General features: G+C 39.1%; 1 protein-coding gene across 1 annotated transcript in view; it reads left to right on the plus strand.

Annotated features, from left to right (window-relative positions):
• Positions 1 to 16,016, plus strand: part of LOC132885533 (titin-like) — a 978,782-nt gene that overhangs the window by 949,030 nt on the left and 13,736 nt on the right. The window contains 13 exon segments of the mRNA XM_060920287.1: positions 959 to 1,231; positions 2,166 to 2,435; positions 5,622 to 5,894; positions 7,622 to 7,888; positions 12,579 to 12,827; positions 12,906 to 13,013; positions 13,169 to 13,225; positions 13,332 to 13,373; positions 13,470 to 13,538; positions 13,628 to 13,702; positions 13,828 to 13,896; positions 15,637 to 15,714; positions 15,830 to 15,889. Of these exon segments, the coding sequence (XP_060776270.1) occupies positions 959 to 1,231; positions 2,166 to 2,435; positions 5,622 to 5,894; positions 7,622 to 7,888; positions 12,579 to 12,827; positions 12,906 to 13,013; positions 13,169 to 13,225; positions 13,332 to 13,373; positions 13,470 to 13,538; positions 13,628 to 13,702; positions 13,828 to 13,896; positions 15,637 to 15,714; positions 15,830 to 15,889 (1,890 nt within the window).

Below are 16,016 nucleotides of genomic sequence, written 5' to 3' on the forward strand. Positions count from 1 at the left end.
GTTTGATAGAGATTAGAGGTATATTTTTCGAGACTTTGACCCATACTTCGAGGCCAACGCAACATTTTACAGACTGTGAGAACTGATCCCATCCTGTGGAATGTAGGGAATTACAGCTTAATGTGTAAATCACTGCTTACACACATAATACTGCACATTAAATTATTCAGCTCCAACATAACTGTATGTCGACTACTTGTTCCTGAGAAGCCCACAGCATTTTTAATGAGTGTTAGTTAGTTAGCTAGCTAGCTAGCTAGCCTGTATCTAGGTATTCATATTTATTGCTCCAAAAACTATTTGCAGCTTACATTCCCCTTGTTTAGGAAATAGGAATCTGTTACATTACTGCTGTAAAGTAATTTCACACTTTCATAGATGAGAAATAATGAGGGACTGATGGACTTTGTATGAATAAGGTAGAGTGGGAGATACAGGTTTCTGTTGTGTTCATATAATTTTAGTGGTGTGTGTGTGTGTGTGCGTGCATGTCTGTCTGTCTATGTCAGGCAGCAACACTACTCACTTTTATTGACATTTGGGCAAAAGTGTTCAAAAGAAAAAAAAAGACATAACATTTCCAATACATCTTCTGATAAAGACTGTATGTGTAGTGTTGCATTTTGTGTTCCACTTTTCCAAAATCAGTTTTAGTCATTACACTCATAAAAATAAAATGGTATTGAAAAAAGAAAGAGACTGAAGATCTGCATAATCACACAGCAGTTATTGTTTGACCTTCACTCTGATCACAGTGAATATTTAAATTTAATATCACTATTTTCATCCTCAACATCTGTCGAGTTTAAAATTCCAAAACAATAGAAAAGTCATCATAAGGCGAAGTTGTTTATCTATAGTGCGCGTCATCACAGATACAGTAATACTGTGTTTCACTGTAGAAGTGATTAGTGCGGTAAAGACTTCACACCCTGAGCTTGTGTTTCATTTCTAACAGAAAAACCTAAACCTGAACTCAGATCAGACCTTAAAGGAGCTGCACTGACAGGAAACTCAGTGACTCTGTCCTGTACACTGAAGCTGCAGTCTGCTGGATGGAAGTTTTACTGGAGCACACCCACACAGAGCTCTGAGACTGAGACTGAATCACACGACTACACCATCAGATCAGTTCGAGTCTCTGATGGAGGTCAGTACTGGTGCAGAGCTGAAAGAGGAAACCCAGTCTACTACACACACTACAGTGATGCACTCTGGGTAAATGTTATTGGTGAGTAAATGAGTTTCTGTTAAATGATTCTGTATAACACCAAACAAATAAATGACATGTGAACAGTGTCACAATATAGCAATATTTAGACAAGTACACAGAGAGAATTCTTTTAACTAACTGACTTTATGAAAGTTATTAAAGAGAGACAGTGTGATCATGGCTGAGCAGCGCTGGTGTGAGGTGAACTGGTGACACAACACTAGTTTAGATTTGGTAGAAAATGTCACCAACAAAACCTGTAAAACTCTTTTAACAAGCAGCTCAGAGGCTGTAAAAGGGGCTTCATAAAGTTACTGCTTCAGAAACATCAACATGCTCGAGTCGAGACCTGCCTGAGTGTGAATGAGTGAAGAGGACGAGGGTCGAACTTTTATACTGAACCCCTGAGTGTAAGAGGCTGTAGAATCTGAAAGAATGAGAGAGATGAGAGTGAGTGTGTATGAGGGGTTATGACGTGATAACAGGTGTGTGTGTGTGTGTGTGGTGATGAGTAAGGGTGTGTATTACAGAGCTATGGTTTTCTTTTATATTAAATATACCTGTTCACAGGGTAAACAAATGATCCTGTCAGTTATTTCTAGCATTATTGTGAATCTTTTCCCTTTAGTTTCTTGTTCCCTTGCTGACACTCAGTGTTCCTAATGATGAATAATCAGGAAAACAGGAGAGCAAACACACTGTCATTCAGACATCAATCAATAGTGAAAAAGATCTACATTTTCAGTCCATTAATCTGATTAATTTCAAATTGTGATCTACATTTAATTCATTAGTAGAGATTGTTAAAATGACTCAGTCCACCTCTGACAGAGTTTAATCATTTACATGTGAGCAGATTTACTGCATTCAGTTTAAAATGTTACTATTCATTTAAATAATGGTGTTGGGAATTAATTCATGCATAAAAACAGTTGTATTTATTTTTCCACAGAGAGTCCTAAACCTGTGGTGATTATAAAGCCTGATAAGGAGGTGTTCAATGGAGAGAGAGTGACTTTCAGATGTGAGATACAGAGAGGAAGAGACACTGAGTGGACATACAGCTGGAAGAGGAATGATGATACACTCTCATACCGAACAACAAAGGAGTTTAGTCTTTATTCAGTCGGAAATGATGACAGCGGTAAATACACCTGCAGTGGGAGGAGAAGTGACTCTCAGAGCTCAGAGACCAGTGATGCTGTTACACTGACTGTATCAGGTGTGTTTTATCTCACATATTGTCAATTTTATAAACATTTTATACTGTATACATGCATTTTTCATATGTGACAGAGGACTCTATCACGGACCACTACAGCATTTCATCTTAATTATAAAACATTAATCCCCCCCACCAAAAAACCCCACATACATATATATATATGAATATATGAAATGCTTATAAAACATGCAGAAACATCGAAGGATAGTTATAGGACTTCTCTGTATCTGTTTTCACAAGTTGTTGAATTTTGTGATGCCTGTTTGCTTGTTTAGTTTCAACAACATGCTGCCTTGTGTCTGTCAGCCAGGGATTTTGGGTCGAGTTCCACACTATGGGAGCTAAAAGGAAGCTCGAACTGGTGTGTGTATGTGTGTTTTAATTTATATGTCGAAGGAAGCTGCTATTCCGATTGAATTATTGTATTTTTATATGTAACAATGCTTTTTTGTCATAGTATGAATGTTAATTAGTGTGGTGCCAGTGGGGTAAAAATAAATAAATAATAAAATACCCTGACTCGAAAGCACAATACACTTTCTCTTTAACTGACACTTTCAGCACAAACACAGGCTGGGGGATTAAACACAGAACTGCTAGAACAGTTAACTTGTCAGCTGTAAATAAGAAACAATGGATTTTTAAATATTCCACAATTGTGAGTTTGTACAAATTTAATCACTGATCTTAATACAGACCTTCATGCAAATTTACCTACAGGCCTGTTTGGGTTTCATCAAATCTTCTCTACCAGCTGATCGGCCCAATCGCACTGTTATCATTATACTGTTTGAGAAAACAAACAAAAAATAAAAAAAACTACTTGTTCATTAATTGTTCACTAAAAAGTGCTTGTGGAGTTGTTTTGGGAAAGATCTCTACCATGACTTCACTGGATACAAAGTCATGTGATTGAAACCTGAAAATGATTTCTTTTTTATACATGAACACAAATTGCAGATTTAACAAAACAATTTCAACATCAGATGGAGTAAAAAAAAAACACATGGAAAAAGTAAAAGTAAAAATAAATACAATTTACTTCAGGTCAATTGTGACTTTCATAAATATGAAGATAAAATGTTCTTTATCTAAAGAGCTGCACAAATACTTTCTAGAAACGTCATTCCACTGTAGCTTTTTCAGTAAATGTTGAATCAGAAAGCAGAGAGAGGACAAGACTAATTCTTATTTTGTAATGATAAAAGCAGCTCTGATTTGCTGATAATTTCATCTTGTCTCGTCTTCTTCCGCTTATCCGGGGCCGGGTCGCGGAGGCAGCAGTCTGAGCATGGAAGCCCAAACTTCCCTTTCCCCAGACACCTCGGCCAGCTCCTCGGGAAGAACACCGAGGTGTTCCCAGGCCAGCCGAGAGACATAGTCCCTCCAGCGTGTCCTGGGTCTTCCCCGGGGCCTCCTCCCGGGGGGACATGCCTGGAACACCTCCCCAGGGAGGCGTCCAGGAGGCATCTGAAAGAGATGCCCGAGCCACCTCAGCTGATTCCTCTCGATGTGGAGGAGCAGCGGCTCTACTCCGAGCTCCTCCCAAGTGACTGTGCTTCTCACCCTATCTCTAAGGGAGCACCCAGCCACCCTGCGAAGGAAACTCATTTCGGCCGCTTGTATCCGCGATCTTGTTCTTTCGGTCATTGCCGAAAGCTCATGACCATAGGTGAGAGTCGGAACGTAGATCGACCAGTAAATCGAGAGCTTTGCTTTTTGGCTCAGCTCCTTCTTCACCACGATGGACCGGTAAAGCGATATTTGACCCGTGGGCAAAGGCCCAGCTACCAAGCACTCACATATGAGCCCCAACCCCGGGCCTGGCTCCAGGGCGGGGCCCTGGCTGCGCCATACCGGGCGACGTCACGGTCCTTGATAGATTGTTATCCATAAGGGGTTTTGATGAACTGCTCTTAGTCTGGCCTGTCACCTAGGACCTGTCTGCCTTAGGAGACCCTAACAGGGGCATAATGCCCCTGACAACATAGCTCCAAGGATCATTCAAGCACACAAACCCCTCCACCACAATAAGGTGGCAGTTCTAGGAGGGGTGATAATTTCATATCAACAGAAAAACCCAGACCGACTGTGAGTGTGAATCCCCAGGCCTGTCTGGTTTTCATCAAATCTTCTTCACCTGATAATTGGGTTGATCGCACGGTCATCATTCTACTGGTTTAGAAAAAACTACTGGATTATTAATTGTTCACTAAAAAGTGCTCGTAGATTTGTTTTGGAAAAGATCTCTATCATGGCTTCACTGGATACAAAGTCATGTTATTGACACCTGAAAAGGATTTATTTTTTATATATGAACACAAATGTGCAGATTTAAAAAAAAGTGAAAAATATAAAGTGTATTCTGTATAGAACTGCTTTAAACATGTACACGTAATGTGGGTTTGCCAATTTCTCTGATAAACATACAGTACATCAGATCCTTTATTAAAGAAAACAAGTTTAGCTCATGTTTGAGTTACATGAACTAAAGGCACAATAACTTATTGTAATAAAACTTCACTTCACATAAAACTTCAGCCACAGTCAGGATGTTAGAGATGCAGGAATGAAGTGTTTAGGTGTTTGAATTGTAAACGTATTCTGCAGGTAAACTGAAGTGATGGAGCTCTTTTTGAGATTATAGAACATAATCTTACAAATATTAAACATGTAAAACAACAGTGAGAGATTGCCTTCATTATTTATAATTTGAAATTTGGAAAAAAAATTCTACTTCTGTTTTATTTTGAATAATATCCACTAAAAAAGTAATGTGTATGAAAAGAATGTGTCATTATCGCACAGCATCTGGGTTTGTGTTCATCAAAAAGAAAGAAGTCATTCACTTGTGTAAATCATCTTATTCACTTCTTAAGTTATTTACTAATTAAACCACACAATGCTGATGAATCGAAGAATCACGTTATGTATGGACCTGCTATTGCTCTAATATTTGGTCAGGTTCTCTTCCAGCAAATAAATGTGAAGATGATTAATTTAATTTACTATACAACACTAATAAATTAATACCACTGTAGAAAAAAAGATATTTAGTCCTAGTTATTGTTTAACTGAGACCAGGATTATCAGAGGGACAGCAGAAATGTTTTCACTCTGTAGAGGTGATTAGTACAGTAAATATTATATCACTCCTGAACTGTATGTTTTCATCTTGAACAGAAAAACCTAAACCTGAACTCATATCAGACCTTAAAGGAGCTGTACTGACAGGAATCCCAGTGACACTGTACTGTACACTGAAGCCACAGTCTGCTGGATGGAAGTTTTACTGGAGCACATCAACACAGAGCTCTGAGACTGAAACAGAATCAGGCCACTATGTCATCAGACCAGTTCGTGTCTCTGATGGAGGCCAGTACTGGTGCCGAGCTGGAAGAGGAAACCCAGTCTACTACACACACTACAGTGATGCACTCTGGGTAAAGGTTACTGGTGAGTATGTGACTGCGCTGGACAGAACATGTTAACAGTAGAGCTGGGTAGTAACACATGGTAAGTTACACTGCCAGGCCAAAAAAGGGTGCACACAAATATTTTGTTGGACTGCCTTTAGCTTTATTTACAGAGCACATTAGCTGTGGCACTGTTTCAGCAATCATTTGCAACATCACAACATTTATTTCCATTCAGACTTTTACTAATTTTTAGCCAAGATCTTGTATTGATGATGGGGTAATTGAACTGCTCTGTAAAGTCTTCTCCAGCACATTACATTAATGGCATTTAGCAATGTACAACATACCCAGAGCAGGCTGGGGAGCAGTTGGGGGTTAGGTGCCTTGCTCAAGGGCACTTCAGGCATTCCTGATGATCCAGGGAATCAAACTGATGACCTTTTGGTCCCAAAGCTGCTTCTCTAACCATTAGGCTATGGCTTCCCGAATGTGGTTAAACTCAGGACTCTGTGGTGACCAATTCATGTGTGAAAATGATTCCTCATGCTTCCTGAACCACTCTTTCACAGTTTCAGCCTGATGAATCCTGCCATTGTTGTCCTGGAATATGTCTGTGCCATCAGGGAAGAAAATATCCAATTATGATCATTTCATGCACTTCCCTCCTTACCCTGACACGCCCATTGCTCAGGAATAGAGCAAATCTGGACTCAGTAGACCACATGACCTGTTTCCATTGCTCCGGAGTCCAATATTTATGCCCCCTTGCAAACTGGAGCCTTTTCTTCTTATAGCCACACTGCTGTTTAGTCCCAATCCTGTGAGTTCTCACTGCACTGTATGTGGAAATGCTTTTACTTTCACTACTAAACATAGCCATGAGTTTTACTTTTTTTTTTTTTTACTGTTTTAGTGATCTTAAACAAGTGTTTAATTGATCTCTGATCACAGTCAAGTTTTTTTCTGACCACATTTCTTCCTCAAAGTTGATGGTCCATCAAGATCCTTCCAGGTTTTAATCATGTGTTGTACAGTTCTTAACCCAATTCCAGTAATTGCAGCAGTCTCCTTAGTTGTTTTCTTTGCTTGATTCAGGCCAGTAATTTTAACCCTTCTGAACCATAGTAACACCTTTTCCATGACCATGACACGGTTGTTTCAGAAATGAGAAGCTACTCACTGCATTATTTAGGGTTAAACAAATTGTTGCCATCTGAAACGTATTAATCACTGCAATAATTATCCAACTCTTAGGTTTTTGCTTATTTAAATACAAATGATGACATTTTGTGGACAGACAGTGTAAACATACACAGGAACATACACATAGAGAACAAATAAATTTTCCCCAGTATCGTGCTCAAGTGTGAATGAGTTGAAGAGGAGGAGGTTTAAACTTTTTTCCTAAACACTGAGTGTAGAAGAAAAAAAGGCAGAATCTGAAAGCTTGAGAAAGATTAGAGCGTTATTGTGAGGTGTTATGAATTGATAACATGTATGTGTGTGTATTATGAGTGGAAAAAAATGTTTGAGTTTTTGTGACTTAGCTCTGATACGGTATGATGCAGCACTTCAAACAGAAAGCTACTTGTCACTCAGGAAATTGTCATTTCTAGGATATTTTATGCTCTATGTATAGATTAATATATTATCTTCCTGACATCACACTGCAAATCTTTTTTTAATCTCTTTTAATTGTCTTAATTTTTAATCAAGTATAAATGTTAATATAATAGTGACATAAATGGTTATATTTATTATCAGGTGAATCAGCTCCAGTGTCTCTGATCATCAGTCCCAGCAGAACTCAACACTTCACTGCTGACTCTCTCTCACTGAGCTGTGAGGACCAGAGTGACTCTACTGGATGGACAGTGAGACGATACACACACAATGAGACACCGTTCAATTGTTCATCATATTCAGGATCTACATGTAACATCAGCTCCCTCTCTACATCACACACTGGAGTTTACTGGTGTCAGTCTGAATCTGGAGGACACAGTAATCCTGTCAACATCACAGTGCACTGTGAGTCTTTTTATCAGTTCTCATCAGCAGTATTTAATACACAAACCAGACCTAACATTAAAAAAAATCTATTCTTAAGAATTATAAAGAAGTTAAGTGATTCCTTACTTGTAAAACATAAAAGCTAATTTATTATCTTGTGATTGAAAGCATTGCAGTAAAACCTATTTTTAACATCTCAATGCTATTGAGGAACTCGTGGAAATTTTACTCAACACGGTGCCGTTATTTTAAACTAACAAATTATTTTTGACTCTTTAGTTTGTGTTTTTCTTTGTTTCCTTCTCTCTGAGTCACTTCGTCATTGTTAACATAACTGCATAACTGTATTTTCAGAACCTGATAAAATGATGACCGCTTTTACGTGTTGTATACACTATGGTCATAGACAGTTCTTAAGTTACTGCTGTGTTCTTTAAGATTTATGATGTTAATTGTGTTTCAGGCAGGTTAGCATACAGGTGTAAATGATTCCAATATTAGTTTATGCTTAAATGGATTTAATATTTTTTGTCATATTCATAATATTCAGTTTATAACTTCGGTCAGTTTATTAGTGAATTCCACATGAGCTTCAAGTGGCTTAAGTACTGAAGCCACCAATAAAATAGAGGTCTAGAAAAAAAAAGGTAAGTGAATAATAGTATCTGTGGCTCACAATAATCCACTTATTGGAAATTCATATGGATCAACATTTTTAATGAGCCTGATCTCATCTCATCTCATTATCTCTAGCCGCTTTATCCTTCTACAGGGTCGCAGGCAAGCTGGAGCCTATCCCAGCTGACTACGGGCGAAAGGCGGGGTACACCCTGGACAAGTCGCCAGGTCATCACAGGGCTGACACATAGACAACCATTCACATTCACACCTACAGTCAATTTAGAGTCACCAGTTAACCTAACCTGCATGTCTTTGGACTGTGGGAGAAACCGGAGCACCTGGAGGAAACCCACGCGGACACGGGGAGAACATGCAAACTCCACACAGAAAGGCCCTCGCCGGCCCTGGGGCTCGAACCCAGGACCTTCTTGCTGTGAGGCGACAGCGCTAACCACTACACCACCGTGCCGCCCTGAGCCTGATTTTCTCAAAAAAATATTCCACTTTTCCTCTTTCTGGTTATCTCGATGTACAGGAACATGTCACACAGTGTTATCTGTACCTTCTCAGATAAATAGCTTTTAAAGTAATATTTAAAAAAAGGTACATGGACCTTTCCAGGTAAAACATACACACCAGATGTACAAAAGGGGTACCATTAAAAGATATACCAATGCAGTAATGAGGATACGTACAGTTTGGCATCTTTGTTTCTGAGACTGTAACAATAAAATTATAAAATACCCCATTTGTGTTTTCTGCCCCACGTAAACATGACATGTTTATAAAGAACAAAGAATAGAATAAAGAACAACTCCATAAAATGCAGCAATCTCACAAAGAAATGCAATGTGTTTTCTAAGCCTTGTAAAGGACTGAATCTTCCACTAATAAGGGAGAATTACACTGTTTTTGCACATACAGTGCCTTGCAAAAGTATTCATACCCCTTGAACTTTTTCACATTTTTCCACCTTATAACTACGAACTTAAAAGTTTTTTATTGAGATTTTATGTGATAGACCAACAAAGAGTAGCACATAATTGTGAAGTGAAACGAAAATGATAAATGGTCTTCAAAATTTTAAACAAATAAAAATCTGAAAAATGTGGTGTGCATTAGTATTCAGCCCCCTGTACTCTGATACCTCTAAATACAATCCAGTGCAATCAAATCAAATCAAGTTTATTTGTACAGCGCTTTTAACAATAAACATTGTCGCAAAGCAGCTTTACAGAATTTGAACGACTTAAAACATGAGCTAATTTTATCCCTAATCTATCCCCAATGAGCAAGCCTGTGGCGACGGTGGCAAGGAAAAACTCCCTCAGACGACATGAGGAAGAAACCTCGAGAGGAACCAGACTCAAAAGGGAACCCATCCTCATTTGGGCAACAACAGACAGCCTGACTATAATATTAACAGTTTTAACAGGTATAACCCTCAACTGTCCTCATGGGGCCGTCCTTCACAGGAGTGGGGCGATAAAACTCCGACCAGACACAGGGCACCAGGATGGATCAAGCAGGTCCGAGGGGCAGAAGAGGCCAGCATCTCAATCCCAGGATCAATATGTAACTCAGAGGGACAGATGGGGGGGCGGGGGGGAGAGAAAGAAAACACGTTGTTAGGTATGCCCTAAAAATGACAAGTATTAAATCTGTGTGGTAGGCTCGCAGAGACGAGAGTCTTTACATCAGGCATGACGCACAATGGCATGTTAATATGGTAAAAAATATATCATGACCTGCTCTGGCTGGATGCTTGATTGGGTGATGGGAGCACACTCCTCAGCAATGATGAGCTGCAGATGGGACCGTTAGGCCTGGCCAAGACAATTCAGTTACATTTAACCGGGTCTGGGACATGCGACAGAATGTCTGACGGCCGATTCCCTGCAGGCTACGATAGCCAGTCGAGGTCCCCACCGTCTCCACCAAAAGATTTCCTGTTGACTCCATGTAACTCAGAGGGACAGATTTGGGGTGGGGGGGGGGGGGAGAGAAAGAAAACACAGGTGGTTAGGTATGCCCAATGTCACCTGAATAAGTAGGAACAGTATACATATTGCACCGAGTACAAGCAGGGACTCCGGCAACTAACTATGACAGCATAACTAAAAGGAGAGAGCCAGAAGGTAACACAGGCATGAGGGAGCCCCGGGACATAAAGCAGCCAGCCACTGCACCGTCAACAAACTCGAGTGAGCAAGCGAGTGGGGACTGACAGCATCCATACATCCCAGTTTACCAAAACACTCTATGTCTGAGGACCCTCCAGATCTACTCCTTTACCTCATAAACACCATTAACAAAAGGCTTGACTAAACAGATATGTTTTCAGCCTAGACTTAAATGCTGAGACTGTGTCTGATTCCCGAACATTACTTGGAAGGCTGTTCCATAACAGTGGGGCTTTGTAAGAAAAGGCTCTGCCCCCTGATGTAGCCTTCACTATACGAGGTACCAGCAGATAGCCTGCACCTTTTGATCTAAGTAGGCGTGGCGGGTCATAGAGGAGCAGAAGTTCACTCAGGTACTGTGGTGCGAGACCATTTAGTGCTTTAAAGGTCAATAGTAGTATTTTATAATCAATACGAAATTTGATTGGGAGCCAATGCAGTGTGGATAAGACAGGCGTGATGTGGTCATATTTTCTAGTTCTAGTAAGGACTCTTGCTGCGGCATTTTGAACTAACTGGAGCTTCAGAATGCCTTCAGAAGTCATCTAATTCGTTAATAGAGTCCTACTGTGTGTAATTTACTCTCAGCATGAATACACTTGCTCTGTGAAGGCCTCAGTGGTTTGTTAGAGAACACTGAAGAACAAACAGCATCATGAAGACCAAAGAACTCACCAGACAGGTCAGGGATAAAGTTCTGGAGAAGTTTAAAGCAGGGTTAGGTTATAAAAAATATCCCAAGCTCTGAACATCTCAAGAAGCACTGTTCAATCCAGCATTCAAAAATGGAAAAAGTGTGGCACAAATGCAAACCTACCAAGACATGGCCGTCCACCTAAACTGACAGAGCGAGCAAGGAGAGCACTGGTTAGAGAAGCAGCCAAGAGGCCCATGATCACTCTGGAGGAGCTGCAGAAATCCACACCTCAGTTGGGAGAATCTGTGCACAGGACAACTATAAGTCGTACACTCCACAAATCTGGCCTTTTTGGAAGAGTGGCAAGAAGAAAGCCATTGTTGGAAGACAGGCATAAGAAATGTAAGGGACACAGCAAACATGTGGAAGAAGGTGCTTTGGTCAGATGAGACCAAAGTTGAACTTTTTGGCCTAAATGCAAAGCGCTATGTGTTGCAGAAAACTAACACTGCTCATCACCCTGCACACACCATCCCCACTGTGAAACATGGTGGTGGCAGCATCATTCTATGGGAATGCTTTTCTTCAGCAGGGACAGGGAAGCTGGTCAGAGTTGATGGGAAGATGGATGGAGCCAAATACAGGGCAATCCTGGAAGAAAACCTGTTGGAGGCTGCAAAAGACTTGAGACTGGGAAGGAGAGTCACCTTCCAGCAAGACAATGACCCTAAACATACAGCCAGAGCTACAATGGAATGGTTTAGATCAAAGAATATTCATGTGTTAGAATGGCCCAGTCAAAGTCCAGACCTAAATCCTATTGAGCATCTGTGGCAAGACTTGAAAATTGCTGTTCACAGACGCTCTCCATCCAATCTGGCTGAGCTTGAGCTATTTTGCAAAGAAGAATGGGCAAAAATTTCATTGTCTAGATGTGCAAAGCTGGTAGAGACATACCACAAAAGACTTGTAGCTGTAATTGCAGCAAAAGGTGGCTCTACAAAGTATTGATGCAGGGGGGCTGAATACTAATGCACATCACATTTTTCAGATTTTTATTTGTTTAAAATTTTGAAGACCATTTATCATTTTCATTTCACTTCACAATTATGTGCTACTCTGTGTTGGTCTATCACATAAAATCTCAATAAAAAACTTTTAAGTTCGTGGTTGTAAGGTGGAAAAATGTGAAAAAGTTCAAGGGGTATGAATACTTTTGCAAGGCATTGTATTCTTTTTTTCAGTGTTTTCTTTCTCTTTCCTACAGATGGTGACGTGATCCTGGACAGTCCTGTCCATCCTGTTACTGAGGGACGTCCTCTGACTTTACGCTGTTTGTATCGCAACACAAAGATCTCAGAGTCTGGTGTTGATTTCTATAAAAATGATTCAGTTCTCCAGAACCAGACTACAGGAGAGATGACCATCAGGAGTGTCTCAAAGTCAGATGAAGGTTTCTACCACTGTAAACACCCACAGAGAGGAGAGTCACCAAAAAGCTGGGTTTCAGTCAGAGGTAAGGGAATCATGTCATCTTACTTGAATTACATTTGTAACAATAGGAAGTATTTAAACGGATCTGCGCTTTCCCTAGTTTCAGCTCCTAGATCCACTGGACTAATTTTAGGACTGAGCTTGGCCTTCGTGTTTGCCATCTTAATGATCTTACTGATCCTTCTGTTACGTTCCAAGAAAAAAAAAGGTTTGAGAGCAGACTTTTTGCACATATTTGTTGTTTTTGAGGAAAAATTATGTCCCTTCTAGCTCTTTTTTTGGTTATGTGTTCATGTTGCTCTAAATATACTTACCTGCAAAGGCAATGTTTTAACCTGTTCACTGCTTTACTCTGTTGAGAAGGTGTAGAATATCAGTCTCAGTCTTCTGCAGTAAATCAGGACACCAATCAGCTTGCAGGTCAGTCTTCAATAACAATAAATACATCAGCATTTGTTTTTCAAGGAGTTTTTGTTCTTGTTGAATATTTTCTCTTTAAAGTCTTTAATTTGTTTTTCTTTAAAAGATGGTGAAAATGTCTATGAAAATGCTGCTACCAGAACCACAGGTATAGTTTATCTAGATTTCTATGGTTAAAATAGACAGATCTGGCAAAGTAGCATTGCAGTAGCTTCTCTAATGGCTCCATTTTCTTTTCTTCTAGCTGATTCTGCAGCTGGCTCCAGTAATACAGTCAACCCACAGGTTGTGACTAGAAAAAAGAAACAAAATGGTAAGAATGCTGCATGAAACTAACGTCAACTCTTTTTTTTTAAATTTGTTTTTGCCTTTTGCATTAAACTAATCAAATTTCTATTTTAGATCATGCAGCCAGAGGGGCAGATGATGTGATGTATTCCAAAATTGAAATGAAAAAGGTTAAATTTCACAGTGAAAGTAAGATGGTTTGATTGCACATTATTTTAAAAGACCATCAGACTTATTGTAGGAACAAATAGTCTTCATTAGCTACTGCTCTTTACCATGCAAACAGCCTAAATTACATTTTTTTCCCTCATCAGATGTCTCTGCATTGAGACCAAGTGATGTGGTTTACTCCCCAATTAAATTTGCAAACATGAAATCCAAGGGTAAGTATAATGTCCTGTATGACATACTGTTTAATGTTGTACTTATTGTATGCAGTTTTTCATTTTTGCACATATCCTGTGACACTTCAACGGGATGACACAGAGTTACATCTACACAACATATTTTTGACTAAATTTCATCAGAGATATAACATCAATGCAATTTTACATTCATTAAGTGGGTTACAGCAGCCATAATCACTGTGTAACTTAAAAAAAGAACAAAAAAAAACATAGTTACATACACAGTGCAATGTGTAAGAATTTGTATTCCAGTGCACACTATTTGACCTGAAATTAATTAAGAAATAATTCCACCTTTATGGACTAAATCATGGAATCAATAGGAACTACACTATTGTTTAGTGTACAATAGTGCACTATTGTAATACACTCCTTTTTCTTCAAATGCTCTACCAGGCCATGGGCCAGTCTGATATTTTTGAACACTTTTCTGGCCACAACCTTTGGGATCTTGAATGTTGCAATTCAGTTGTCTCTCTACACTTTAGTGTATGCACACTTTCATGTGATGGTTTCCAATGGAAAAGCTTATGAAGATTGTTACACAGTGAGCTTTTTCTAACAAGGTATATTTATTCAACTGTTTTAAGATGAGCATGTAAGGCAAGATGGGCTAAGGGAAAAGATCTGTAGTTTGTCTGCAGTGTCAGTTAAATGGCTCCTTCTGTAGATGTAATTGGCTCTTGGCCACATTTAATGACAAAAATTCAGACTCTTTAGCAAAATCTCCAAGAGAGATAACACTAACTATACAGTTGATATTCCATTTAATTTTTTTTTTCCTGGCATCAGTTTGAGTCAAAGACAAAGCAGTGTCAGTAACATTAAGGTTTGGCAATACCTTATTTATAATCAGGCAATACATAGTTTACTGAATAAAGATCAATCAATCAGTGATCACTCAAAAGTGTTCAAAACAAAACAATGATCAGTCAGTGAATGTTTCCTGTATAAGTTTACTATGATATAATGGGGAAAAAATAGAAAACTGAGGCTATGCTTTGCTCAAATGTTCATTAACAAGCCTGCAAAAATGCTGTATAACTAAATACAATAAAGATTAAGAGTGTGATGGTGAAACATGGTGGAGGTAGTATCATGGCTTGTACCTATATGGAGGCGAGTGAAACTGGATTATTTATTTATTTATTTAAAGATGTGGCTATGGACAACAGCATCATGATATAGGCTGTGAACAGAAGTGAACCGTGTAGATTCAAATCAGTCCCTTAAAACTAATGGCACTTATGGCTGATTATGCTGCAAATGTGGTCTACAGTGGAAAAAAAAAGTGCAATGTCCTTTAATGACCAAGCTAATCAACAAACATGAATCCCACAAAACTACAGTTCACTCCTCAAAGAAAAAAAAAAAAACTGAGACAAACTGAAAACAGTGGCATTATGAGGATTGGCAGGTTGCAATCTTTATGACAACAGATTGATGGTTAAGCTAAATGTGTTTATGGAAAGTGGTTTTTTTTCTGCATCATCTTCTGGATAACTGTGACCATTTAGTCTTAGGAATATATAATTTATGGGAAATTGTGCTGGTGTTTCGTTCAGTATCTGGGAAATTAGGACCTGTCACTGCAATTGGTTAGGAACTGTAAAATAGCATGTGGGTATGGGGTATATCTTTAATTTTTTTTTAAAGATTGTATAAATACAAGCATGAAGAGTAAGAAAAGAAAGCTGTGTCTGTTCATTTTTGTAGATGCTGCCACCAACCCAGGTGATGTGACGTATGCTGAAATTGAGGTGAAAAAACAAAAGAAGCCAAAGCGAAAAGAAGGTGGGACTAAATTCATTCAATTTGCATTGTGCAATATCAGTTATTCATCTTAAAGCCAATTATTATGGGGTTAATATGAATGGTGTGTTTTAAATAAGTGACTGTTGCCCATTAGGAAAGAGTGTTGAGGGAGCTGACACTGTGTACTCAGAACTGAAGCAGAACATGGATAACGGTAAGATGAGCTCAAAGAGTATACACAGTCTCTCCAGACAACAGTATTGCTTAGGCAAAGAGAGATATTTGAGGAAGTGCAGTCAAATACTATACTTCCTACACATTCAGTCATTTGGCAGATCTCC

This window comes from Neoarius graeffei, chromosome 1, assembly GCF_027579695.1.
Source record: "Neoarius graeffei isolate fNeoGra1 chromosome 1, fNeoGra1.pri, whole genome shotgun sequence".
In the NCBI taxonomy this organism is placed as follows: Eukaryota; Metazoa; Chordata; class Actinopteri; order Siluriformes; family Ariidae; genus Neoarius; species Neoarius graeffei.